Consider the following 27461-nt stretch of genomic DNA (forward strand, 5'->3'; position numbering starts at 1 on the left):
TTTGTAGAGAGAGTAGATAATTAGCATTTTTGTAATTTTTCTTCGAAGGGGTACGAATTCTGAATCTCTTGCTTTGTATTAATTGAGAGGTTTTTGGATACCTTCCCAACAGCGAATATGACTCTAATTTGAGCTATAGACAAGAAAAAAAACTTACACTAGTGTCTGTCCGTAGTATTTAGTGAGGTTATGAAAGCAGCTGTAGGTAGGTGGATGCCACAGGGGAGGCTTTTAGATGGCTTTTCCTGTGATTATTGACTAGATTAAATGAGAGATATTTCCTTCTATATAGCTTGTTAACTCTCGGCCGATCGGCAACATGCACCTGAATCGGCTGATAGTCAATTTGTCTTCGGATGTAGCGGCCGTTATCCTACCAACACTTTTGCGTGAGGTACCCATTTCTGTCTGTTGTATAACAGTTCTGTACTCCACTCCATTTGATACGGCTTTATTTTCTTGTGATGAGTATATTAATTTACATGATTATATGTAAGACGATGTCAGTTTTAATTACGAAAAATGTCTAGCGATTTTGAGCTCTGTGCATGATTTCGGGTCTCGTGGACGCATAAACCACTGGTTAACGTCCTATCCTGCAGGCGATAGCCACGGCTTTTCACCCAACATTGGTTCTGGGTGTACATCCTCTGTTGCCCTCCGTCCATTCATCCAATTGGCCAACTTACAGTTATCACACAGTACATTCTTCTTGTCGTTGGTAGTTGAGTGAGAACGTAAAAGAACAAAGACACAGTGTTTTAGGTTCAAATTTTTATTTTTTGCGAAAAAGTAAAAAAGGCATGTAAAAGAGCGAGTGATAGTCGATGAGCAAGTAGGTCAGTCTGATGGAGATGCTCGAGGAACTCTGCCAATTCAAGCGGTGGCGTTGATGTCCTCCTCGCGGCGGTGCACGACGAACGTCTCGTCGAAGTGCGCGTTGGGCACGTCGAACTCGAACTCGACGACGCGCCTGTCGAACGGGAATCCGGCGGGGTGGTTGTCGCCGTGCTCCAGGATGGGGTGCTTCTCCTGGGAGACGGCAGGGGTGACGATGGCGAAGACGCTGAGTGGCAGCCCACTGCGGGTCCCGCGGGGCAGCGCCAGTCGCTGGGGGAAGCCGAAGTGGGAGCGGAACTCGTCCAGGAAGAACTTGCTCTCGCCCTTGATGGCGGCGAGGGTCGACTGGTGCAGGTCAGAGTAGCTCGGCGCCTCCTTGCCGTACAGCGAGAAGTCTCGGGAGCTGCGCTTGATGTCGTTCTCACCAACGGACACTGCAAAAGGCGAAGGGTACTGTCAGCACCAGTTATCAACTGATTCTAATAGGGCAAGCTTCATGTTATTGGCTTTGGGGAGGGAACTATTCAGCCATCTCAATAACGAAATGTCAGTTACTAGGATATGAATATATGGACAATGGACCCTGATCAGAGAAATCTCCTAGCGAGCCAGGAATCGACCACAGGTCTCTTCGCATAGGGATCCGGTCAAGAATATGTATCGTCTAAGAGTAAATTTTAATGTACTGGCCCCACTGGGCAGGAAACTGGACTGGATGCCCAGTGCTGCAGAGTGTAATGACGTTAGGACCAAACTTTTCGTGTTTTTTTCTCGGTATTTAGGGAAGAAAGTGGGACTAGCTGAAGCATTCTGTTTAATTTTGACATCTAAGAACCAAAAATGTCACTTTTCACCCCAACCTAGATCTTTGGCCACGCTACAGTACACTAGGTAAGTTCCTCGAAGAATTTGTTTTCATGAACTCACAACCAAGCTGTATCCTTACACCATCACAAAGACCTTAGGATATGCTACAGATGAATATACCACCACAAACCTACATTCCAAAAAATAATATATAGTGTCATACCCAACTTTTCATGTATTATACAGAGTGTAACCCGTATAAGTGCAGGTATTTTTAAGTGTAGCGGCTTAATACATACACAAATCTGTGTATTTTTTTTCTCTCTGTGTCGAACAGTCCTGCTACAAACAAATCAAAAACTTTACGACCTGATGTTTTATGCATGATCGTAACTGCCCCACTAAGTAGACTTCAACTGTCAGTATAGACTAAACGTTTTGTGCCAATGCATCCACACTTCAACACATGACTTGCTGCCCAGGGGAAAATAAGCATTACTACCTTGCTCTTGACACACGTGATTGAAGGTACTAACCAACCTAAAAACATGCAGTTAAATAATAGCTTTAATTACGTGTCAGCAAATGATGTAAATACTGATGTTATATTATTCAGGTGCCGACCTCAGTTACCAACGGAAATATCTACCTTTACACCCGTTAAATCTTGTATAATGTCAGTGCTCTGTTATCCCTCTGTTTGCACATTATGGAGTCACATGCCACATAATCATTACAGTATGCGTCGAAGCTGACATGTGCGACTGGTAAGCCACCGACAACAATCTCGCCTAATCTGGCTCTATCTTTCGTAGATCTGCTTAAAAGGAATACGGATTCTGTTGCCAGTAAGAATTATTCCAGTCATGACTTACGCTTCTGGTTGAAGATGTCCAGGAGAACGTAGTACTGCTTTCTCTCCTCCAGGCTCAGCTCGCGGCCGAGGACGTCGTACTTGGGACCAATGAAGACACGGACGACGGAGTCGACTTCCTTGTCGCTCTTAACCTTGATGTGGTAGAAGAACGGCTTGTGGTTCAGGCGACCCTGGCGAGCCACAAATTTGAACTTTTCACCGTCTTCAGGCTTGGAGAAGGTCAGAGCGTTGCTGATGTCAAAGTCGAAGCTGTCGAAGTATGTGACGAGTTTGTCGAAGGTGATATCTTCAACGGTTACGCCTGGCAGGAGCAGCTGAAATACAAGATTCAGTTTAGTTCACGACTCATGTAGTACTCTACGAGAAACGGTATATTTTTATATCAGAGGTTTCATTACTTACCTCCTCGTGAGTGTAAGGCTTCAGAAGGTTCTTGTAGTGGTAGAAGATGGAAAGAACGCGCTTCGCGATCCTGTAGAAGAGTGGGTCCCTCAGCTGGGTTTCTGGTAGTTCAAGGACGCTAGCAGGAACCTAAAACGGAAGTAAGTAATGTACCCTCGCATCAAAATACAAATAAGACCAGTGTAACGTCAGAGAGAGTAGACATCATGCGGACATACTCCGTATCGGTGAACGGGGTCGACAATGTGGCCGAAGAGGGAGATGAGGTTCCTGAAGTATGCACCATAGTACTCCCAGTTGATGTTCTCGTAGTTGCCCTCGACGATGTTTCCAAGGATGTTGGTGAGGTCCTTCTCTCTCAGGTTGTACTTCTCGTAGTTGTACTGTTGTTTTAGAAACATAAGCAGTAATGATGGACGCATTTCGTATAAAATCGTATTAGAGACAAATCTGCGAGGACACACTTACGCCTGACAGGTAGCCGTAGTCGATTCCGTCGCGGATCCTCCTCTCGTAGTTCTTGATCTCTTCCACGTATAGGATGTCGACGTTGCGGGGGAAGACTCCCTCTGGGCGCGCTGGGGCCTCGAGTCCGTTCTGCAGCCTCAGCTCAGGGTAGTAACCGACCTGCAAACGTAATACACAATTTAGTGTCGTCGTTCAGAAGGTGTATTCTCCACTGTCGTTGAGGAAAGTGAAACTGGTGCCGAAATGGGACGTACCAGCACAGGGTGGTTGTAGTCGATGGCCTTGACGTCAGGCAAGTAGTTGGACAGCCTCTCCAGGTAGTAGCGAGCCAGGAGCTGCTGCAGGACGAAGAAGAAGCTCTCGCCGCGGTACTTGTACTCGGGAAGGCTGTAGTTGGCGGGGTTCAGCCAGAAGGGGTACTTGTAGCTTAGGTATGCGTAGAAGGAGTTGAGGCCGACGTCTTCGGTAAAGTAGGAAACCAGCTGCTCGGGGTTGCTCGGCACGGGGTAGCCGGTGTGGTTGGAGTAGAATATGTAAGGAGCCTCCTTAGAGCTGACTTGACCTGCAGAACGGAACACGTGGTTTTGATTAGCGATTGTGTGATGTAACGTGTTGCTATAATTAAAGTGCAGCTACTTGTTGATGTCCATTGTGGGTTGTAATTATCGTATGGCAGCGAAATTAGGTACATATGCTAACACGTTATTTCTGAACGCTGAAAGAAAGCTTAGTTCCAATTTCGGCCACCTAGTGCAAATCTAGCGCTGTGCAATATCTCGTCGACTTCTTCGGTGCTCCTATTGAACAAATTGTGTAGGCAGCTGTTGATAATAAAATCAACATTATGCCTATCTCAGTTGTTTGGCGTTCCCCAAAGTAGTGTTATAGCTCCTTCGTTGTTACTTATCTATATAAACGTTTTCGGAGACAATCTGAGCAGCCGTCGTAGGTTGTTTGCAGATGACGCTGTCATTTATCGACTAATAAAGTCATCAGAAGATCAAAACAAATTGCAAAACGATTTATAAAAGATATCTGAACGATGCAAAGATTGGCAGTTGACCCTAAATAACAAAAAGTGTAAGGTCATTCACATGAGTGCTAAAAGAAATTCGTTCGGTTACACGGTAAATCAGTCTAATATAAAGGTCGTAAATTCAACTAGAGACCTAGGAATTACAATTACGAACAACTTAAATTGGAAGGAACACATAGAAAATGTTGTGGGGAAGGCTAACCAAGGACTGCCTTTTATTGGTAGGACACTTAGGAAATGTGACAGATCTAGTAAGGAGACTACCTACACTACGCTCGTCCGCCATCTTTTAGAATACTGCTGCGCGGTGTGGGATCCTTACCAGATAGAACTGACGGAGTACATCGAAAAAGTTCAAAGAAGGGCAGCACGTTTTGTATTATCGCGAAATAGGGGAGACAGCGTCATTGAAATGATACAGGTTTTGGGCTGGACAGCTTAAAAAAAGGCGTTATTCGTTGCGACGGAATCTTCTCACGAAATTCCAATCACAAACTTTCTCCTCCGAATGCGAATATGTTTTGGTGACACCGACCTACATAGGGAGAAATGATCATCAAGATAAAATAATGAATTGAGAGATCGTATGGAAAATATAGGTGTTCAATCTTATCCGCGCGCTATACGAGATCGGGATACTAGATAATTGTGAAGGTGGATCGATGAACTCTTCGCCAAGCACTTAAATGTGCGTTACAGAGTATCCATGTAGATGTAGATGTAGATGTTATGCCAACGTCTCATTCGTAAGCCGTTACAAGAAACATTGCTAAACGTCTTTCTTGCTTCACAGCGGCAGATTCGCACCTGGTTGCCAAAGTTGGAACTAATAGTTATCCTGCAAAAATCGTTTCCGCATTAACGAATCACAATGTGCACTAAGTTTCACTACCATACAACTGTTAAAAGGCACAGAGGACCACTGTGTGATGCAGACCTTAACTATAACCACCCGGTAAACGTTTAGCTCAAGTACTTTTTGTTATGAAGGAACCATGACTTCAACAGTTCTATGTAAACGGGCGCAATTATTTTAGGCAATTACAAGTCACCCCACATAAAACACCATAAATTCTCCGAATACGTGACCATGCGATTTTGTTATTATACAGAGCAACGTCTTGGTCACTTCATTAGTATTACATCTACATCATTACATTTACATCACCATGATGAAGGTCGTTTGCAGCTGGTGGCGAAACTTTGATTTATACAACAACGTGATTACGCGATCACATCCGTTTAAAAATCTATTTGAGCTACAAGGGGCTTCACTGCACATGAAGCAATAACGATCTGCAGCGCTATTTGGTAGTATAACAGTGGTTGAGAGAGAAGTGAGGCCGAAAGGGTCCTTGTAGTTCACGTGGGCGCAGGAGGAGTTCAGTGGATGTATTGATCATGTTGTGAATAACATCAAAGAGAAATTTGGAAAGGGAAGTAAAATTCAGGAAGAAGAGACGAAAGTTGTGAGGTATACTGTTAACGTATAAATTTTGTATGACACGTCAACTGGCTTGGAATGGATAGTGTCTTGAAGCGAACTTATAAGATCAAGAAAAACAAAAATAAAACAACGGTAATGGTATGTGGTCAGTTACAGCAGTCGATGTTGAGGAACCTACATAACGAAAGGAGACACTAAAAGTAAGTAGATGATTTATGCTATCTGGGCCGAAAAGTAGTTGATGATGCGCGAAGCAGGGAGCATAGAAAATGCTGACAAGCATTTGTGAAACGTATTTCTCTGGGGGGTAGTTTTTTACTGGTGTGTACTGTGGACCGTAAAGAGTTCGCACAAGAAGCGAATGCCGATTATTAGACTGACAGACCGAATATGGGAGAAATGAAATTTATGGCCAGAATTCGATTAAAAGAGTGAAGCAGTTGATAGGTGGTGGGGAATGTTAGGGAGGGGAGAGGTAAAAATTGTTGAGTGAGACCATGGTTCGTATGGATGTAGGTTGGAGTAGTTCTGCAGAAATGGCGAGGTTTGCAGAGGACAGAGTAGGGTGGACAGCTGCATCATACCTGTAATCGGATGGAAGACCACCACCATGATGACAAGGACAACAACTACATGAGTCCTATACGGGCGGATATGTGCTCAACAAACTAGTGGATAAGTATTTACGTTTGATTCTTAGACGTAGTACACATTAAGAATCCTTCTGACATTCAGTCACTGATGAAGTGGGTAACAACGATTGTTGTATAGAAAATATTTTACTTATAGTTGATCTGGTTGTCGATTTACTTTGCACAGTTGGTGGTGGCTCCGGAAATGACACGTGCACATAGTTTGTTTGTACACACCTTGTAGCTGGGCGTCATATGCCTTCTGGATGACCTCTGCGTTGACGAAGAGCTGCGGGTAGATCTCGTAGGGAGCTGGCAGTGTGACATCCTTGGTATCCTCGCGATGGAGCACAGCGACAGTCAGTGAGTAGACGAACAGTGCCTCGTTCAGGTGTTCCCGCGCCCAAATGGCCGTCTGGAATCAAAAGGACACTCGTTATACAGAGGAATGTTTCGGGGAGATGCAGTGCTAGCTACGACTTACTTCCTAGTGTCCAGACACAGGTGACAATTTAGATGAAGACACAATTTGACCAGTACCTTCGTGTATAATCTGACTTCACACTGCGCATTCCTTCATAACGATGTAACCCTTGCCTGGAATATAGAAGAGTCTTGCTCAGGAACGCGGAGCCCTAATTTCTGCGGATTATTTGTGAATTTCATGAAGTTTGATGGGGAGTAGGCGGATTTGGGACAGATTTGCCAATGACAATTTTCATGTCTTAGTTGTAAAAAATTATGTATGATCTTCCTCCCAATGCTAACAGAAGATACTTCATTTGCACTGGATTCATTAAGAACTTTGAGGCCTGTGAAATTTGGTTTGGGTGAACGTCCCAGATGTTTTGGCATCTTTATGAGGACTGCCTATGTTGGAGCACCACATGGAAGACATTATACATATTGTGAGCTGAACATGCCTTAATTGTGCGCCCACTTGTTAAATTTGGACATAGTGGTGAACGGATATTATTCGATAAGCTGCTTCACGTTGGTGTTACGCAAATAAGCTGAAGAAGAAATTGCCAACGAAAAAATTGAAGGTATGTTATTATTTGCAAATAGTTAGGTATGGTCAGAAATTAAGAGGAACGTTTGCTAATAACTTGCTGGTTCAAGCAAAATGAAAAAATCAAAGCTGAGTAGTATTTTGTGTCGAAGTGCTCGTACCTTGATGAACGTCTCAAAGTCCTTGGCGAAGTAGAACAGCTCAAACAATGCCCGGGCCTGGTAGTAGTGCTTCTGGTAGTAGATGGAGAACACTTCTCCTTTGGGCAGGAAGCCAACGTCGACGTAGTACTTCCAGAAAACTTCGACCTTCTCCTTGAACTGTAAAGATAAAGAAAACGGAAGTTCGGTACAGTTGTCTGGCCGTCCAAGAAATCGGATCCTGGTTTCTAACGTCACGTATTTATACCTGGTAGTTGTCGACGTGTTCAATAGGTTTGTAGGTCTTTGCAATTTCCTGTTCTTCTTTGATGAGTGATGGCTGCTGTACGTGGTAGAAGAGCGCCAAAATCTTGTTCTGTTTCTCCAGAAGTTCCTTACCGGCTGGAATAACAATTAACAAAACATTAGATACAATAGGAACTCTACACAGTATATATATATATATATATATATATATATATATATATATATATATATATGTGTGTGTGTGTGTGTGTGTGTGTGTGTTTTATACAAGCTCAACATGCGACTGTAGCTTGTACGTTAACTATAATTTTATATTTGTCTTTAAATCACTCCAACATACAGGAAATTTTCTCTTTCCTTAATGCATTTTTATTCATCATTTCGATTCCTATTTACTTACATAGGCACTTGCAGGACAGCGCAGTTCCGCTTATAACAATACGCATACGAGGTTTCCTGAATGCAATGTTCATAGGTGTCTCAACGATGGTTTCTCTTTTACATCTAATTCACTGACTTTTACTCACTTACTAAATTATGCATCTTTCCTCAAAATCGACTCAGGCTACTACGCACATTAACAAAGGCAGAGAAGGTTAGACAATGCGAACGAGAGAAGGTAATGTTTACTTCATCTGCCCGCTGGAATCATTTATTATGTAACAAATGTTTCGAAACTTACTTGGTGAAGTTGTTTATGTGCGTCCATCGTAAAAACACCATTTATTTCGTATATCTGTTTTGGTTGGTGTAATTGTACACGCTTTAAGTATTTTTTGTGCTGAAGAAATCCTTATGTTGTCTGGTCAGAAACGGTCTGAAATGCTTGTAAGTGCTTTACAGCGGAGGCTGTGCTGACAAATGACTGGTAATAAAAACGATAGGTTGTGCTGTTTACCAGTTATTCAGAATAGAAGTTAGACGATCATGTCGTAGTGCGCAGGATCAAGCACATGCACGCGCTAAAATGGTGTAATGCGCAAACATCTGTGGATCCGTGAGTTACCACCTGATGAAATGCTAATTACCAGTTAAAATGTCTTTTTCGGAAGTAATAAATTTAAGTTAGATGATCAAAAGCTACATTTGCTCGGTTTGAAGAAAACAAACAAAGAACACGTTTGGCGACGTAGACTGCTTCAATTTGCGCGGACGACAACCTCATTGGGTAATTCAGTGCTAAATAACTCGGAAATGGCGCAATGCATCGAATTTTTTTCTGAACAATTGCTCCTCAGGTCCGCCTACAAGCTTTTCACACTGTTTGTGACGACCCTGCGTGTTGAAGCGTGTATTGAATTTCAAAGCTGTTGGCAAATAACTTTGCCTAGGAAAAAAAAAAAATGAAATTTCTTAACCGGTGAAGGCCTCTGACATCTAGGTAAAAAGGTTCTTTCATGCAAATCATAACGAAAGCTACAATATTCCTACAGCTCCTGTTAAGTCGCTAGTGTGTTTTCCAGGCCCCAAATATCAATGTACACTACTCACAGACAAACAGTAGAAAAGCAGAAAATGACGCCAAAGCTGAAGTACGAACAACATCGAAACGTCAGCCACAGTGCAGCGAGATGGTCTACCTACACCATTATCAAATAATCTTTTATCTTTTACGAAACAGCCATAGAAACATTTTACACTGCAATTTGTTTCACCTGCCAGTGGTCATCAGCAGTGTACAAGCACATGATGAATACGCTGACTGGCATTGTTGAGTAGCGTTAATAATTACGTTTACAACGGAAATGAAAATTTACGACAACGCATGCAGCATATGATGTTAGATGGCTTGTGCGTGTTATCTCCTGGGGGTTATAACTTTTTTTTGTCCCTTGTGCTAAAGTAATTATGGAAGTGAAGGTTGACTAAATTTGTGTTCTGACTATTGGCGACGCTAGTTCCATGATCTGCTCCAATGGCAAACGTTAAGTGCTACTACGAATTATTCAAAGATTTCAGAAGAAACGGATTTTACTAGTTTTAGGAGCAAAAGAGTTGTGTAAGATGACAGTTCAGTGCTGTATTTTTCTCTTTTGTTCATGGAAGGTTTACGTTCACATTATTCACGAAAAAGACTAATACTAATGCCTCCCTATTATACATTATATATGCAGCAGGATTTTGGAGTGTATTGACAGAACGCTTAGAAGAAGCATAAGGGCTACGAAACACAGCCTAAGGGATCCTTACCAGATAAGGTTGAGGGAGGACATTGAAAAAACTAAAGAAGGACAGTTCGTTTTTTAGTATCCCGAAACAGGGGCGAATTTGTCACGTATATAATACGAGAGCTGGACTGGCAATCATTAGCACGAAGTGTTTTTCGCTTTCGTTTCACGAAATATTAGCAACACTTTCTCCACTGAACGCGTCCGCTTGCTTATCTTTGTGGCAATATGCCTGCCTCCCATGGAACGGTCTCGGGTTCTATTCCCGTCCAGGATGAGGATTTTCTCCGCTCGTAGACTGGGTGCTGTGTTGTCCTCATCGTCATTTCATTCTCATCGTCGGCAGACCAGTCACCCAACTTGGTGTCAACTGGAATAAGACTTGCATTTGGCGGCCGAACTTCCCCGGATGGCGCCTTTCGGCTAACTATGACATACGCTCATTTCATTTTTTCCTATGAAGGCGAAAATAGATTATTGCCGATTACCTTGTGTAGGGAGATATGATCATCGTAATAAAATGAGAGAAATCAGATCTCCTACGGAAAGATTTAGATGTTAATTTTTTCCAAGCGCTGTTAGAGAGTGGAATGGTTCAAAACAACCCTCTGCGCGGCTCTTCAGTGTCGACTGAGACTAGACATGTAGATGCGGATGTAGCTTGCCATACCGCCCTGTTCCTCACACTGAGAGGTCCAGTATTCGTCTACATGCGTTCTCTGCAAGCTACCTACTGCGTGTGTATGTGGCGCAGGGTACTTCAGGGGCCATCGTCAATACCGTCCGTCTTGGCTATGCTCTCTTTTTCTCGTAGTGGTCCTTTGCGATACATGTGTGGCACGAAGTGATATTTTGCCCGCCTCTTTTTCGAACACACGCTCTCAGAATAGCACCAGGAAACGTCTCTATAATACGTAATGCAAAACCGGCCATGAAGGATTGATTTTCGCCAAATTGAGTCAACCAGTACCTACATCTGCGTAGTACTAAACTCTGTACCGCTTACGCAAGTGTCGGTTCACCACTTACGTAGAGGCTGTGAACAAGTAGCAGAGTGACGACGTATGGCGAAAGTATAGTCCACCCACAACGATCCGAAAGAATTCGTAGGGCGACGTGGGGAACGGAGAAAGCAAGCTCCACCCACCGATTTCCATCACGTTTGAAGCCGAGGGTGGACAGGCAGTGCGGGGGAATAACTCGCGCTACAATCACGCAGTGCTGACATCACGCATGTGCTGACTGGTTTGGCACGACAATCGCCTCGTAACGCCTACAGTTCACATGGCTACTGTATTTTAGCTCGCCAATGTTGGCACCATCTGGACTCAAGAGCATTAGCGGGCTGACATCAACTGAGGTCTACCGACTTCTGGCTTCCCAGAATTCGGCTGCCATGGTTAAAGTCACTGAGAACAAATAGTGGTAGGAGGAGCGACTGACTTACCCTCGCTGTGCGGTACAACCGCGGCGGCCGCAAGGGCTGCCAACAGTGACAGGACGACAACGGTCGCAGTCCTCATGTTGCTCGCAGAGGATGTACGAATTGTGTGCCGGCTGGCGGGCTTCTTATAGCGGATGAGGTGTGCGATAAGCTGGCGTATCTGCGCACTTGGTGGGGGAGGCAGCGACCCCGCGACCTGCCAACGGTAAAACGCCCGAAGATGCGGCTTATGTAACAATCGACATTACAGTTCCCTGCCCCCTGCTATCGCTCGTGGTAGCCCAGTGGTCGGGGCACAGACTGGTTTCACAGAGCAGTGGGGTTAAAATCCCAACGCGATCATCCAGCTTCGATTTGACAGAATTTAACAAGGTTGCAGTAGCATCCAGACGCAAAGAGAAGCACAGTTGTTACTTTCCCCATACAATACTAGTGTTATAAATATCCCATTATGCAGAAGACATTGTTATTAGCGGTTTTCCATAGAATCCAGAGACTGGTTTGACGCAACTCTCTGCGCTACTGTATCCTGTGGATGCGTCGTCATCTCCGAATAACTACTGCAACTTAAACCTTTCTGAATCTGCTTAGCGTATTCATCAATTGGTCTGCCTCTTCGATTTTTACCGTCCGCCCTTCCCTGCAGTACTAAATTCCGTGATCCGTTGATGCCTCGCGACGTGTCCTACCAACCGACTGATCCTTCTTGTCAAGTTGTGTTACAAATTCCTCTTCTTCCCAATTGCATTCAGTACCTCCTCGTTAGTTATGTGATATAGCCATCTAATCTTGAGCATTCTTTTGTGTTTACTAATGCATAGCAACTATGACTACTAAACGGGTACATAGTAATATCGGTATTATGTAGGTAACCAACTCTGCTATGCATTTGGTTTTTCATTAGTAGCCTGTTGTGACCATTGAACCTATGTATTTATCAATGCCAGTAGGTGTTTGTCATTGTCTGAAGTGGCGTACACTGACTGCCTGGGTAGAATTACCGACTGTATGGTACCGAATGAAACTAAATGGTTCCAGAGGCGTTTTAAAGTCTCAAACATGCATGACGTTTATACTGGGTGTTTCTGTAAGGACATGAAAAAATGTTACGCAGAGAATGCTCCACTGAACAGTTTTAGGTAGGGAACTTGGTGTCAGAGAAGCTGTCTTAAGGAGATATGGAAGTAAACTTGTCTACCGCTTTGTCTAGCACTACTTTTTTCCAGCTTATTTACAACTGACATGCGTACACGTTTACACGTACTTTCCTGCTGATTTACATGTAGACTCTTTATTTCCTGCAAAAAGACAAGGAGGACGAGCCTCATTACCAGGAAGTCATGATACAGGTTTTGATTGCTTCATTTCCCATAAGGTGGCTCTGTTTTTACATGAGAAATGTGGTGTAGTCTTTTATTTTCCTTAATAAGCTGAGTTGCAACATCAACACAATTATCATGCGGTATACGTCGAATCCTATAAGGTCCATTGTAAGTTAGAAAGAATTTATGACTCAAATGTTTCTTCTTATGTGACAATGAATGGGGTTTCATGAGAACTTCCTGACTAATATGTAGTTTCTTTGCATTTGTCCTATAGTGTAGTTTTCTCCTTCTGTCTGCAGCAGAATTAGTATTTTTTATAGTCAATTATGCCTTTATGTCGAAGTTTACGTGTATTCGGAGAAGGTACAAGTTCTCAGATTCTGTTCGGTGGTTCCTCGTTCTTCAATACAAGAACAGGTGGTAAGGCAGTGGAGTCATGAGGCATTTCGTTCAGTATGTTATGAAATAAGAGTAAGTATCTGTCCCAGTACTGATGCTTCCTGTGACAATAAAGTCTGCAAAGCTTATTGATTTCTTTCATAATCCTTTCAGACGGGTTACAATGTAGTGAATACAATGAAATAAAACAGGTTTGATTTTACGATTCAGAAGCACGCGTGACCAAACAGCAGATCTGAATTGTGGTCCATTATCTGAAATGACTTTGGTAAAGTGTCCAACTTCATGTAAGAAATTTTTAACAAAGGCCTTGGATACAGACCGTCCAGTGGCTATGCGTAACGGTGTGAAAGAAACAAATTTTAAAGTAAGTTCATCTGCGACTAGAACGTACGAAAATCCATTCTGTGTTTTGCCAAGGGCTCACAGAAGATCAACAGCAGGAAATTCTTTTAATCTAGTAGGAATGATAAGGAAACAATGGGGCACGATGTGAGATGGTAGATGGTTTATCTTTTTGACAAAGTTTACAAACAGACAAGACTCTCCTAATTGTCTTAGTCATTCGAAGAATATGATAACATATTCGTGTACCAAAGGGTGCGTAGCTGAAATGAATGTACCAGATGAGCTTATTAACAAATTCGTCAGGAATGCAAAGTACCCATAACTTATTATCAACAGTGCAGTGTTTGAAGAGTATGTTGTTTCTTACCAGATAATAATGACGAATCTGCGTGTGTGTCTTTTCATGCCATTTACTGTGGATATCTTTCCCAGACGGATCTTTGCTTGTTCATACGTAATGTCCTTTAATGATGCAGTGATAAAGTTTTCAAAGGCTACTTTTTCAATGTAAAGAATTCCGAAATTTTTCTCAAGGTTAGCTTCTCTGTTGCTTTTCTCAAGGCCAGCTGGCGCACGTGGCTTCCTGCGGTGTGAGTCATTGTCTATTACCACTTTGTGGTCACGCGTCGTTACTGGGATTTAGAGATCTAATTTCCACAATTTCAACTTGTCGAGAGGCCCCTGCCCTGTTTGAATCCCGCCAGTTCTGATTAAATTCAGGTCTGTCGTCATGATTATATCGGCTGTCGTCATGTCGGTAGTTTCTTTCTTGTCGGTTCTGTGGTGGAGAATTTCTCCCAGTATCATAACTGCGAGGTGGTCCGTTATTCTGTTTTCCTTAATAATAATTATTCTGGTTCCCATATTTTCTGTTTCTACAATTATCTCTGTGTGCGAAATAAAAAAATTTAAATTTATTGATTTTTTGAAAAGAATTAAATATGGATATGGAACTTTAAAGTCCGAATTTTTGAAAGGCTTTTATACAGACTGTATTGACCGGCTAGAATGCGGACAAATTCGGTGCTGCGTGAAATGTGCCTGAAATATAATTTACAATTACGATTAATAATATTTTTGAATTCTGCGTCATTGTTGATTTATACAGAGTTCTCACCTTAAACGTAGAATTAGTCCTTCTGCCTCTATATTAATTCATTAGTCGCCATCGATGTTATTCTCTTTGTTGACAGTTCGTATCTTCCTAAGTCGGCATCGGTTTACTTTACCAAGACGGTGGAAATAAAGGAATACAATGCTACGACGCTTTTAATTATTCCCGTAAAACTTAGATACATTTCACTATTTTTTTATTCACAAGACAATAAGACTTGCTATGCTCGTCGGACAAATCATAAATACTAACAAGAAGGCTGCCTTTCAGCACACACCAAAACTTACGTCTATCCCCTACAAGGTAACAATTGAGAGAGTATCTTAACTCCTTCTTGGATTATGAAACAAAAGAGAATCCAATATGAACATTACAGAGATTATATTCTACATTCCTCGCAATTAAATCTTTGGCGCAGACTTCAAGGTAATGTATCTCTCAGCGTCGTAATGTGTCACTACAACTGCCCCCCTACTGTATACTGTCACTAGAAATTTTATTTGGTTGACAGGATACAGTAGTCGACCTTGCAGTTGATAGGTTTGGGGTCTTTTATTTACAAATTTAATTTTTACTGTCTCATTTTCATGGCACTGTGAATCCTTTTGTATTACTGAGTCAGTTTTATTTGGCATTCTTATGCTAATATTTACAAACCTTAATCCTAATATACAAACTTTTGATTTATACTGATAAATCAACATAATATAGTAAAGTTTATAAAATCAAATATAAAAGAATACAAGGTTATTTACAAATGTTTCCTTCCTCATCAGAGGTGAAAATTAAGTCCATGTATTGCTTTCCGTTTTATTCTGGGGCGGCAAGCTTTGTTCGCTGGCCCCACTGTTGAATATGGGCGGGCGATATGCGCTCCTGATTGTTTAGTTGTTCGTTAGTGGGCGACGTTGGCTGATTGCGCGCCAGTATAGTAAATTTCCAGTGTCCGAGTACTGTCTACACTTCAGAAACTCAGTATGCGTGAGCTTTTTGTAGCTCCCTCCATTGCTTTGAGCGGATACGTTGTGGTACATTTGAATATGTTCCCCGAAGAACACACCACTCTATAGCCTAGGCAGGGGACGGTCCCGTGGATGCACATCCAGGTAAGAAGCGTACCATGTGAAACTTGTATGGCATTGTCTTCTGTTATTATGTCGCCATGGTCGTTTGACGATACAAGATTCAATTTTCGATGTCACTTGTTTAGGATCACTGACACTTCCAACGTAGCACTGTGCGTAGGAAACTGAGGTTCACAATCCCAGTTGGTAATTCAGAGCATACTCTCTGAGCTCAAATGGTTCAAATGGTTAGGAGTACAATGGAACTGAACATCTGAGGTTCAAAAATGGTTCTGAGCACTATGGGACAACAGCTGTGGTCATCAGTCCCCTAGAACTTAGAACTACTTAAACCTAACTAACCTAAGAACATCACACACATCCATGCCCGAGGCAGGATTCGAACCTGCGACCGTAGCAGTCGCGCAGTTCCGGACTGCGCGCCTGGAACCGCGAGACCACCGCGGCCGGCACATCTGAGGCCATCAATGCCCTAGAACGTAGAACTACTTAAACCTAACAAACCTAAAGACATCACACACATCCATGCCCGAGGCAGGATTCGAGCCTGCGACCGTAGCAGACGCACGGTTCCAAACTGAAGCGCCTAGAACCGCTCGGCCACTCCGGCCGGCACTATTTTGCACAATTTTGATTTCTATACACCACTTTGATCGTGAATAATGCGATCGAAACTTTCTTTTTCACTACACTTTTTTCTTCACATTACCCATTTTACCTATCGTATCGACATTCATTCCCCTCGATACTTCTGGTCAATGCACATAAGTGTTCACAAAAATGTAAGTCACGGAATTTGGCATGAGATACAAAATACATCACATACAATGGAATAACATGTAACACATACAATAAATTGTTTACATTAATTGCAGGAAAAATTATCGACGAAAATTGTAAAATTTTTGACCGCTCATAGTGGCGATTTTCTCTTGTATTTTACTGTCACACACCCTTTTCCATTAATTAGTTGGAAGAAACAAGTCCTTTGTTTTCATTCTTGAACTCGTGTGTAAGTTAAGGTTTACCTCACGTTACGCATTCTTCATACGAAACGACATGCATCAGCGTGCAGAGAATACACCTGTAGCCGCTGCACTGAAGTTTGGGAAGGGAATTTTCTACCTTCTACGTAAGTTAGTGGCAACGACTACGTGTATTCTATGGTTTTTACTTATAAAATCTGAAAATATATGAAATAATCATTTATATGTAGCTTAACCCTAATATGTATAGTGTTTCGTGCTTCAGCACGTTCTGGTGTGTTTGGAAATCATTCTAATAAAACTTCTTACACTAACATGGACATATAAACATAAAATCATTAATTTCAGTGTGTAACTACTATTACTATGTACAGTGTTTCATAATAGCGGCACGCCCTTGCTTGCGTGTATCATCTCCAATTAAAGTGCGCCTATAGGCGTCCTGTGTAATCATGAGAAAAAATATAAACATTTTAATGCATCGGTTGTCATGAGCATCTATGTACACGAATAATCCGACTTTCATAACTCTAATCCAGCATATAATTCTGTGTGACGGTTTTTGTTTATAGTTTATAAGCGATTCCTTTCGTTTACAGGTCGTCGATCACATTACTTACCTGTTCTCGTATAGCGGCGATATCATTTTCATTCTTTGTGACTGTAAATCGTGATACGTGTGAAAGATACAATTTTGGCATGACTTATCATTTCATGTTTCAAGTGTGTAAAGTAATTCATAACTTCCTTCTGTATACATCAATGAAGTGTCGCTAATGTTGCACCGTGTATCAGGTTTTTAGTATTTTCTCGTAAACTCGCAGAGTCTTACGGTTTTAATTACGTTGCTTCTTGACGTTTGGTATACATTTTTATACGAGGTTGTCTTAGAATTTAATTTTTCCTTATACACTTCTATGTTGTGAAGGTTCCGTACACATACAGTGCTTCTTTCGCCTTTCACATATTCATACATACATTTATACACACAAAGAAAACTACCACTAAAATGTACACTTTACTGGTGGGGCCCTTTCTCCTTACCCTGCACCATTCCCTCAATATTCCAAAATAATTCAGGATGTGCTGAGTATCGTCCCCTCATACTAATAATACTTACAACAAAATATTTCTTCTTACATGCATAACTGACTTACGATCCGTTAATGCGCAATCATTCCATATTTTCCTCCCTTACACTTTCGCTTTCGTACATGTACCCTCGTGTATAGCTTATGTATTCTACATAGCTGGATTTGCTAAGTGCTTTAGATGTTTCCTAACGTTAATATGTTTCTCTCTCTATAAAGCCTAGGTATTTGTTTTGAGAGCGATTCACGTTCATTACTCACGTTGCGTAGATATGTTATTATTTTCCTGTTTTAAAGCTTCTGTCATTCGCTTCTTTAGTCACAAAAATTCACGCGTTTATCTTGTTGTTCCTTCTGAAAATCGCTCGCTACTGTGTAATGTAAATGTATGCGTTATCTCTTTGCTTTCCTCTTTGCTGCTAGCTTTTCCCTGTATGTAATTGTGTGTTGTTCTCGTGTGCATAGCCTTTCTTCCGGTTATATATCTGGATTATTATTTTCTATTGTGCCATTTTCTTTCTCCTTCCGTACAACTAGTCTTACCTCTAACATTTTGCTCATTATAATATAATATTAAAATACCATCCATAACCAGTATCTACTTGTATGTTCACTTAATACTACGTAGTACCAGCTTATAAATAAATTCTCTAAGCTACAAGACTTATTTGCCCTTTCTTTCTTGTTTTTGAATGTCCTTCGTCACTGTGTCTCATAGTAAGCGTAGTGTCAAAACTTTTATTAAACGTTCCGCGCATGCGAGCTTTTGTACCACGGCTGGAACGCAGCCGCGGGGAAAACTCCGCATTGTTGGTGAATATTACTTGTGATAGCCGCCATCGCGTAGTATGGGTCACGTGTCGTCTGGACTCGACCGCGCATGCGCCTTCGCGCATTGTATACACTCAGCTGATCGCACTGTGGAGGGGGGAAGATTTCTCCCCGGCTGCCTGCAGCGCGTCCAATGCCCTCGTCTTGCCATGTAGCTATCGCGTGCTAATCAGCTGAGCGTGAGATTCCAACTTTGATGCGGTTTGTTGTTCGTTTCAAGCGAACAAACTCTGACCTTCGCGCTAATTTGTCATTGTTCCTCGCTCCTAAATAACTGAGTTGGACTACAAAAGTACTGTATGGTTTATTTTACAGTGTTAAGACTAACAGTAACAAATGTTTCGTTAGGTGTGCTTAACTATGCGTTTTAAAGCTGGCATATGCCCCCAAGTTGGTTACTAGTTTCGATGTTTAATTGAAACTACAGTTACGTTTTCTGCTTTAATGCATGTTTTTCACTGACAGTCTTTTTGAATGTACTTTTTAAATTACAGACACAGGACTTAGAATATTTTTTCCGTGTTCGCAAGTTTCTTATGCTACTGACAGCAATTTTACTGTGTGATAAAATGTATTTTTTCTGTTTTAATAATACGACATATGACATTTAATGGAAAAATTCCCTGATATCTTTGTGAGGGTATAACCCTTTCACCTTGCCCGTTCGTGCGTTAACAGATAACATCCTGGGTGAGGTTTGTCTATTATAAAGAAAGGGCTATCATACAACTGCCACTTTTATGTAATGCCTTAATTTTACAGGTTTATGGGTGGGTACATGATAGTACTTCCTGTCCGATGTTAAATTGAGTAACCTTTCTTATCTTTTTGTTGAACTGTTATCTCGTTATTTCTGCTTGTTCTTCTATCTGTTGTAATGTTTGTCGTACCTTTTCGTCTAGTGTCATTTCAGTTGTGCCTAACATAGATAAAGGATTAGCCCATTCGTCAAGTTCTGTGCCTTGAAACATTAACTCTGTAGGTGTAAAGCCTGTTATTTACAATATGTTTAAATGGGGCTAGGTATTCTACCCATTTTGTCTGTTTACTTGGTATATAACTTCTTATAAAGCGATTAAATTCATTAAAATGTCTCTTAATCGGGCTCGATTCTGGGTGAAATTTGGACACTAATATATTTTTATGTTTTCAGATTCGAGAAATGTTTTCCATTTATTACTAGTGAAGTTTTTTGCATTATCAGTAAGTATAATTTTCGGTTTTCCTACTCGTGGTATGTAATCTTCCATCATGCATTTGATTATTGGTCCCGACATTACTGCTGTTGTAGCAGACATTTTTAAGTTTTCTGTGAAGACATCATAAAATGCGATCACGTATCTAACTCCTCCCCTAGCTCCTGGATATGGTCCTGCTTCGTCCACGGAAACTAGTTCTCTTGGTTTAGTTGAATTGATGGGGTGTAATACGTCCAAACCAGATCTGTTAAGATGTTTAACCTTCTGGCATATTGTACACTTCCTTATTATTTGTTCAATCTGCGGGAAGTAGCAATAGGTTGATATTTTCAATGTACATTTTGATACACCATAGTGTCCCCATACTGTATGTGTGGGTCTTATCAAATTGTCTATGTCTTCTTCTGGGATGCATACACACCAGGTGTTGGGTTGTTGATTGCGCCTGTAGAAAAGAACATCGTTTGACAGTGTGTAATATTGTTTCAGTCTACTATTGTCACCTGCCTGCAGTTTTTGTATAACTTGTCTCCATCAGTTGTCTTCCTTTTGTAGTTTGCTGATGTCTTCACACATCTTTCTGTAATGTGGTTGAAATGTGCCATCACACTGCTCGATCAATTCACTGAACTCGCTGAAGCCTTGTGGCAAGCGCGATAATGCGCCGGCAATTACATTTTGTTCACCTCGAAATCAACTCCCTGGAGGAATAAACACCAACGTGCAATCCGTTTGTGCAGCAAATTACATGTGAGTAAAAACGATAACGCTTGATGATCACAAAACACTCGTGAATGCCTTCCCCACAGGTAGTACTGGAACTTGCGGACAGCCCACACTACAGCTAACGCTTCAAGTTCCGTTGCCGAGTAGGTCCTCTCGCATTCCGTTAAAGTTCTACTGGCAAAGCTAATTATGTTTATGTTCTGTTCTCCATTGTCGTTTACTGATTGGTACAGACAAGAGCCTAATCCCTGACATGAGGCGTCCGTGCTCAAACAAAAGTTTCAGTTCATGTCAGGATGTTTCAGAATGGGTGCATTTATGAGTGTCTGTTTGATGTTTACGAAATCTTCCACACATTTTTCTGTCCACAGCCATGAGTGGTTTTTCCTTACAATGTTGAGCAGGGAATCACTATTCAATAACTGTTTGGGTAAGAATTTTCGAAAAAAATAACGTGACCCCTAGATAAGCTTTCACCTGTTTACGTGTTTGTGGTGAGGGGAAATATTTTATGGCATCAAGTGTTTCTGGATCTGGTAAAATTCCGTCTCGTGAAATAATGTGGCCTAAAAATTTTATTCGATCTCTTCCGAATTCGGTCTTTTCAAAATTTGCTGTGACGTCATATTCTCGGAACTTTTGGAATACCTTGTGTACCAATTCTACATGCTCTTGCCAGGTCTCCGTGACTATTAATAGATCGTGTACATACAACGTCACTTTGCTAATCAGTTCTGGACCCAATACTCTGTCTAAAGCCTCTATAAACACACCAGCACTCACACTGAGACCGAATGGCAGTACCTGGAACTGATATATTCTGCCAGCATGAATGAACGCAGTGTATTTTCTGCTATCATTATGTAGGGCTATTTGCCAATACGAAGCCTTCATGTCAACGGTTGTTAAATGCTTCACTCTATGGAATTTAAGCAATTGCTCATCTACGTTTTCTGGCCTAGTGCGTATTGGTACGATGATCTTATTAATTTCCCGCGCATCAAGCACTAATCTGACTGATCTGTCCGGTTTACTAACTGCTAGAATGGGACTGCAGTATGGTGAATACGAAGGCTCTATCACCTTCCACAGAACCATCCTACTTACCACCTTGCGAACCGCTTCCTTCTTTGCCTAGGGTACCGCATAAGATATATGGCAGTACGTTTTCTGTGGGTAGACTTCCATTTTGTAATCATAATTTTTGATTACTGTCGGAAGTTTTCAAAAAATGTCTCGGTATTCAAAAATAAGGTCTGCTAATTCATTTTGTTGAGGTTCTGAGAGACAAGTTGATTTTCCTACCTTCTCGTGGGCTGCCTGTTCTTTAATTATTTCTGTGCCTATTTGTTCGGGGAAAGGAATATCTATCAATAACACTTATGAGTAAACTAATTTTACTTCAGCTTGTTTCTGTAATTTGCCATTACGCTCTATTGTTGACTTTACAAAATTGCCCTTCACACTACGACTGCCCACTCGGAAATAGCAACGTGCACTGCCTATGTCGGTGTTTACTTTATACTGCCGGAAAACTTCGATACCTAAAATACAATTGAAGATTAACTTGTCAACGATTGAGAATGTACAGTTTATCGTGACGTCGCTAATGGTAAGAGGTATTTGAGTCAGCCACTTAATACTTTTTGACTTGTTACTTATAGCTCTCAAGATTTTACAAATTTCCGTTGGCAACACTGGAACTATTAATGTTATCGAAACCTCTTTAAGTAAATTGTTAGAAATAATATTCGTAGATGCGTTTGTATCTACAATTTCGTTGGTAATTATACTCCCTATCTTTGCTGTTATATTACAGCCGGCACGACGTTACTTACTTTGTTCGGTGCTTTCATCTCTTCTTCACATAGATCTTCATCTACGGTAGCATCCTGATCATATCTTAAAAATAATTGTTTAAGATGTAATGTGTGTATGCCTGTGCCCCCCTGTTATTAAATCGGTCGGCCGGTGGGGGCTCATTGCGACCGATTGTTGTCTACTGAGGGAGACAACGGCGTTGCTTGATTACTGTCCGTTACCTCTACGATGTGTACTGAGTGGTTATTCTGTCGCCAAGTAGTTTCCGGACCTCTGCGTGCAATATTTTCTTGCGGCCGCTTGTCGCTGTTTCTCCTTGGTCGGTCATTCCCAGGATTCGAACCTGCGATCGTAGTGGACGCGAGGTTCCAGACTGTAGCGCCTAGAACCGCTCGGCCACATCAGCTGTCTCTGATCTGGTAATCGATGCTTTATCGACTGTGTACAAGGTTTCATTTGCAAGTGGTTCGTTAATCACTGTGGAGTGCAATTGAATTGTATTTACTTCTACATTATGTTGTGCTGAAAATCTATTTGTGCAACCATTTACATCACTATTGTCAGAATCGGTGACGTGTCCATGAACATTTGTCAAATTAAAATTCTCTGATTCCATTGTGAAGATATTACTTTTGTCTGGTCTTTATTGTTTATCGAAATCTTTAAATTCCCTTGCAAATGAATTAATAAAAATATCTCGCGATAGTTATTTGGTGCAAATTTACAAGATGGCGCACTACGTCTTCTAATTCTACGATTGTTGAACAACAAAATGTAATAATCAATGTGTAATTGTGCGTTGCCACAGAGACTTCCAGGATTTTAATATGGAAAGGAAAAAGTTCTGCTTTAAGTGGAGCTAAGCGAAGGCGCAGCCGCTGAACGCGTTGGCACTTTCCTACCTTAATTCCGGCTGAGCTGCATCACTCACGATTACGTTAGTTTTGTAAAGCCTTGTCCTTGTTCCTTCTGGTTATTGTGCCATCCGTTTATACAGTTAGTATTGTTTCATCTTATTCGTCATTTTCCATGTGTGTCATGTAACAGAGAAACAGTAGTTAGTACAACTACAATTGTAGTGCAACAATCAAGTACTTACTCTTTGTTCCACCAACACTGTCCCTGTCAGCGGTCGCTAGTGTGGCGAAATAATTAATAAATTTAAGTTTATTGATTTTTTGAAATGAATTAAAATGTGGATAAGGAACTTCAGAATTTTTGAAGGGCTTTTATACGGACTGTATTGACCGGTTTGAATGCGGACAAATTCGGTGTTGTGTAAATTTTGCCTGTAACATAATTTACAATTCCGATTAATAATTTTTTGAATTCAGACTTCTCATCTTAAACGTAGAATTAGTCCTTCTGCCACAAAATTAATTCATTAGTCGCCATCAATGTTCTTCTCTTTGTTGACCGTGCGTATCTTCCTAAATCGGCATCGGTTTACTTCACGAAGACGGTGGAAATAAAGCAAAATAATGCTATGTCGCTTTAAAAAATTCTCGCAAAACTTAGATACTATTCACTATTTCCTTATTCACAAGACAATAAAACTTGCTAAGCTTGTCGCACAAATCATAAATACCAACAAGATGGCTGCCTATCAGCACACACCAAAAATTACGTCCATCATCTACACGGTAACAATCGAGAGAGTATCTTATCTCCTTCCTGGAGTATGAAAAAAAAAGAGAATCCAATATGATCATTACATTGATTATATTCTACATTCCTCTCACTTTTAATCTTTGGCGCAGACTTTAAAGTATTGTATCTCTCTGTGTCGTAACGTGTCATTACATTTGTTATAATCATTACCACGAAGAGGTGGCCTTTCCCTGTAACTATTGTTATTCTGCCAACGGTTATTGTACGGGTGGTGTCTATTTTGGTCACGATTTGCGTTATGAAAGTGGTCTTATCGCGTCCGGTTATTATTTCTGTGAAATGGTTTACATGGCTCTAAGTACTATGGGACTTAACATCTGAGGTCATCAGTCCCCTATACTTAAAACTATGCAAACCGAACTAACCTTAAGACATCACACACATCCATGCCCGAGGCAGGATTCGAAGCTGCGACCCTAGCAGCTTCGCTCTGAAGTGCCTAGAACCGCACGGCCACTGCGGCCGGCTTATTTCTGTCGTCACGGAATTGTGACGGATGTGGCCTGTAATTGTTGTTTTCCAGTTTTCGCATTCCGCTACAGTCTGTGTCAATTTCCAATTCTTGTAAAAGTCCCTGAAAAGCTTCGATGTCGTCTTTACAACGCCATGAGGAAATAATATGTCTTAAATGTTCTGGCAACTTAATTCAGCAAATGCGGAAGAGTTCTGAGGGGCTGTACAGGTTTGACAAATACTAATTTTTGTGCAACATATCCTCAAAATATTTTACCGGGCAAGAGAATTTAGGCTGTTCAAAATGTTTCATCATTATAAAGTGACGATAGAAATCTCCTTCACTGTGACAATGGCGAATGACCGATTGCATTCTTACAGCTGGTTCATTTTCTAGATAGCCACACATAAATTCTAATCTGTGCTCCAATGACCATTTGGGAGGAAAACAATGAGCAAACTGATGAAGCAAAGCTTGTGGATGTATATCATTACAGGAATTTTTGAATGTTTTAAATTTACGCATTGTGATGAAGAGCTTATAGTCAAATCACCGTGAATCCCTCTTCCCCTGTTGGAGCGTGGTGTCCTCTGAAATATGTAATTCTTGTACTACCTGTGCCAACTGACGTAGGCCTACTTCCTGGATTTCTCTATTGTACTGTGTATTGATTTGATTCTAATTTTGTTTGAATTTCCTAATTTGTTCGTACTCTTCTGTGTCAGTAAAGGCTACCGGTCTTGTATCATTCCGATCATCAACTACCTTCGTATATAAATTAGTTACCTTGTCCGAATGCTCAACTACTTTTTTCAATAATGTACTGATTAACTCCATGTGTTTTTCTGAACCAAGTTTCATAGTGTCCATTTGTGTTGAAATCGTATCTACTGTGTCCTTTAGGTTTTCCTGATTTTGTACAAGTTGCGTGACCGTATCGGTAAATGCAACTGAGTCAATTATAGCCAGCAAGATGTGATTTTCGTGATCAATAGTCTTCAGTTCCTTTATGGCTGCGTCATAATTCTCTAAGGCGTTTTCATGTCGCTCATGTCGCAAAAAATTAGTCTGAAAATGCTCACAAATTTGTGTTTTTACATCTTTACAAACTTTTTATCAAAAAAAAAAGGCTAAAATGACTCTGAGCGCTATGGGACTTAATTCTGAGGTCATCAGTCCCCTAGAAGCTTAGAATCACTCAAACCGAAATAACCGAAGGACATCACACACATCCAAACCCGAGGCGGGATTTGAACCTGCGACAGTAGCGGTCGCGCGGTTCCAGACTGATGCGCCTAGAACCGCTCGGCCACACCGGCTGGCAAACTTTCTGACATATCGATTCGATTTTAAGTAACTCAGCAGTTAAATCTTCACGTGTTTGCCCTAGCGTTTTCTCAATTTTGTTTAACTTTTGAAGAATTTGTTCCACTGTGTCTAACTTTTGAAGCTTTTAGCCCATTTGTTGCAATAATTGTAGTAACAATATATTAGTGTCTGGAACATGTTCCTTTGTGCTTTTCGGCAGTGCATTTGCACCGGCGACATTCACATTTTGAAAACCAGAGTGTGAGTCTTGGCTTAATTGAGAAAAGGGAAAGGACGCAAAACCTGAATCTACGGTATTTGCAAGTGTTTGTTCTGTCATTTCGCATTCCTGATGCGAACTATTGCCGACCAATCTATCAACAATGCTTCCCTGTTCACTAGCTGTTTCACTATCTACACCGATATTTACTGCCTGGTCCATTTCTCTATGCACAATTACCAAGTTATTTTGGACATGTGTCACTTTATTCCTAGGTGGTGGTAACACAGTACTCTCGTCTTCACTTTAAATTCTCAGTTTACTTTGGAGCCTAGTGTTGCGCTTTTCACACGCCGTGATTATCACAGAATTTCACACGATAACACAGAAAAACAATTTGAAAAGTAAAAAAAAAAAATAATAAAACAAGAAGACACATTCAAAATAGCACTTATAGTAACTTCTAATTATCTGGAAAAGCTATTGGGAAATACTTGTGCAACTCCATATGCATGCTGCAACTGCTTTGCTCATTACAATATTGAACAACAATGAAAATCTACAACTACAAAGGAAATTCTCTATACAACTACACGCTAGTAGTAACAATAATTTCTAACCATGCACTAATTATTCAAAGTACCCGAAAAATCGGAAGATTCCAGTGAGGTATATTCGGCTACTGGCCGACAGATGAAACTTCTTTATTTAAACGTATGAATCTGCACTTAAATTGCTGAATGACTGAGACCCACAATATCCTAGCGCAGCGCAATCTGACTGCTCAAAAAAGATAATCTGACTTCAAATAATTAATTCAAAAGAATGACCCTGACTAAAATGAAATCCTAACAATAAATTATACTTTTCATTATTCACTTACCTCACAAAAATCTTCATTACGCGAACTACTGCAATACAGAGAGCACCAATACTGCCAGCTAAATAAAAGATTCGGTAATTTCCAAGAATGATTGCCTATCGAAGTCGCTGGGATATATATATCGAACGTGCGATCGAAAAGCGATCATGCGGTTCTACCGGGATCGTGGGTATGTTTACGTTTGTCGCTACAGCAACGACAAAAGAAGAGCATTACAGAAGTACTCGTAACTGCAAAGGAGACGACTTACCTTACTCGTCGTCGGCTTCGTCGTCATATGAAAGCCCATTACGGTGGTCTGAATGGATAATTTGGAAGAGTCGAACCATGTATTCTTCCTGATACTCGTTCGTTTTTCGCCATGAAATCGTAACGGTATTTCACCATCGAAACAATTTTTACGAAGTTGCACACACGTCGCACCACCACAGTCTACACAGTCCTTTCTTTCGTCGTCCGG

At 41.1% G+C, this 27461-nt stretch overlaps 1 protein-coding gene across 1 annotated transcript; it reads right to left on the minus strand.

Moving 5' to 3' along the window:
* Positions 1-759: 759 nt before the first annotated feature.
* Positions 760-11700, minus strand: LOC124777154 (hexamerin-like). Its single transcript, XM_047252456.1, has 10 exons — positions 11544-11700; positions 7930-8063; positions 7683-7841; positions 6747-6924; positions 3649-3956; positions 3395-3553; positions 3145-3309; positions 2927-3055; positions 2523-2838; positions 760-1274 (listed from the first exon to the last, which is right to left on the minus strand). The coding sequence occupies exons 1-10, from the start codon at positions 11617-11619 to the stop codon at positions 877-879; spliced, it is 2022 nt and encodes a 673-aa protein (XP_047108412.1). The 5' UTR covers positions 11620-11700; the 3' UTR covers positions 760-876.
* Positions 11701-27461: the final 15761 nt, after the last annotated feature.

The sequence above is a fragment of the Schistocerca piceifrons genome, chromosome 2 (genome assembly GCF_021461385.2).
Source record: "Schistocerca piceifrons isolate TAMUIC-IGC-003096 chromosome 2, iqSchPice1.1, whole genome shotgun sequence".
In the NCBI taxonomy this organism is placed as follows: domain Eukaryota; kingdom Metazoa; phylum Arthropoda; class Insecta; order Orthoptera; family Acrididae; genus Schistocerca; species Schistocerca piceifrons.

What these genes read in the sequence shown, in the direction of transcription:
- LOC124777154 (XM_047252456.1), bottom strand. Translation starts at nt 11,619, where the DNA reads ATGAGGACTGCGACCGTTGTCGTCCTGTCACTGTTGGCAGCCCTTGCG. An exon ending in ACTTTGAGACGTTCATCAAG is followed by an intron (nt 6,925 to 7,682) that starts GTACGAGCACTT and finishes TTTTGATTCCAG; the next exon opens with ACGGCCATTTGGGCGCGGGA. An exon ending in ACTACAACCACCCTGTGCTG is followed by an intron (nt 3,554 to 3,648) that starts GTACGTCCCATT and finishes TTACGTTTGCAG; the next exon opens with GTCGGTTACTACCCTGAGCT.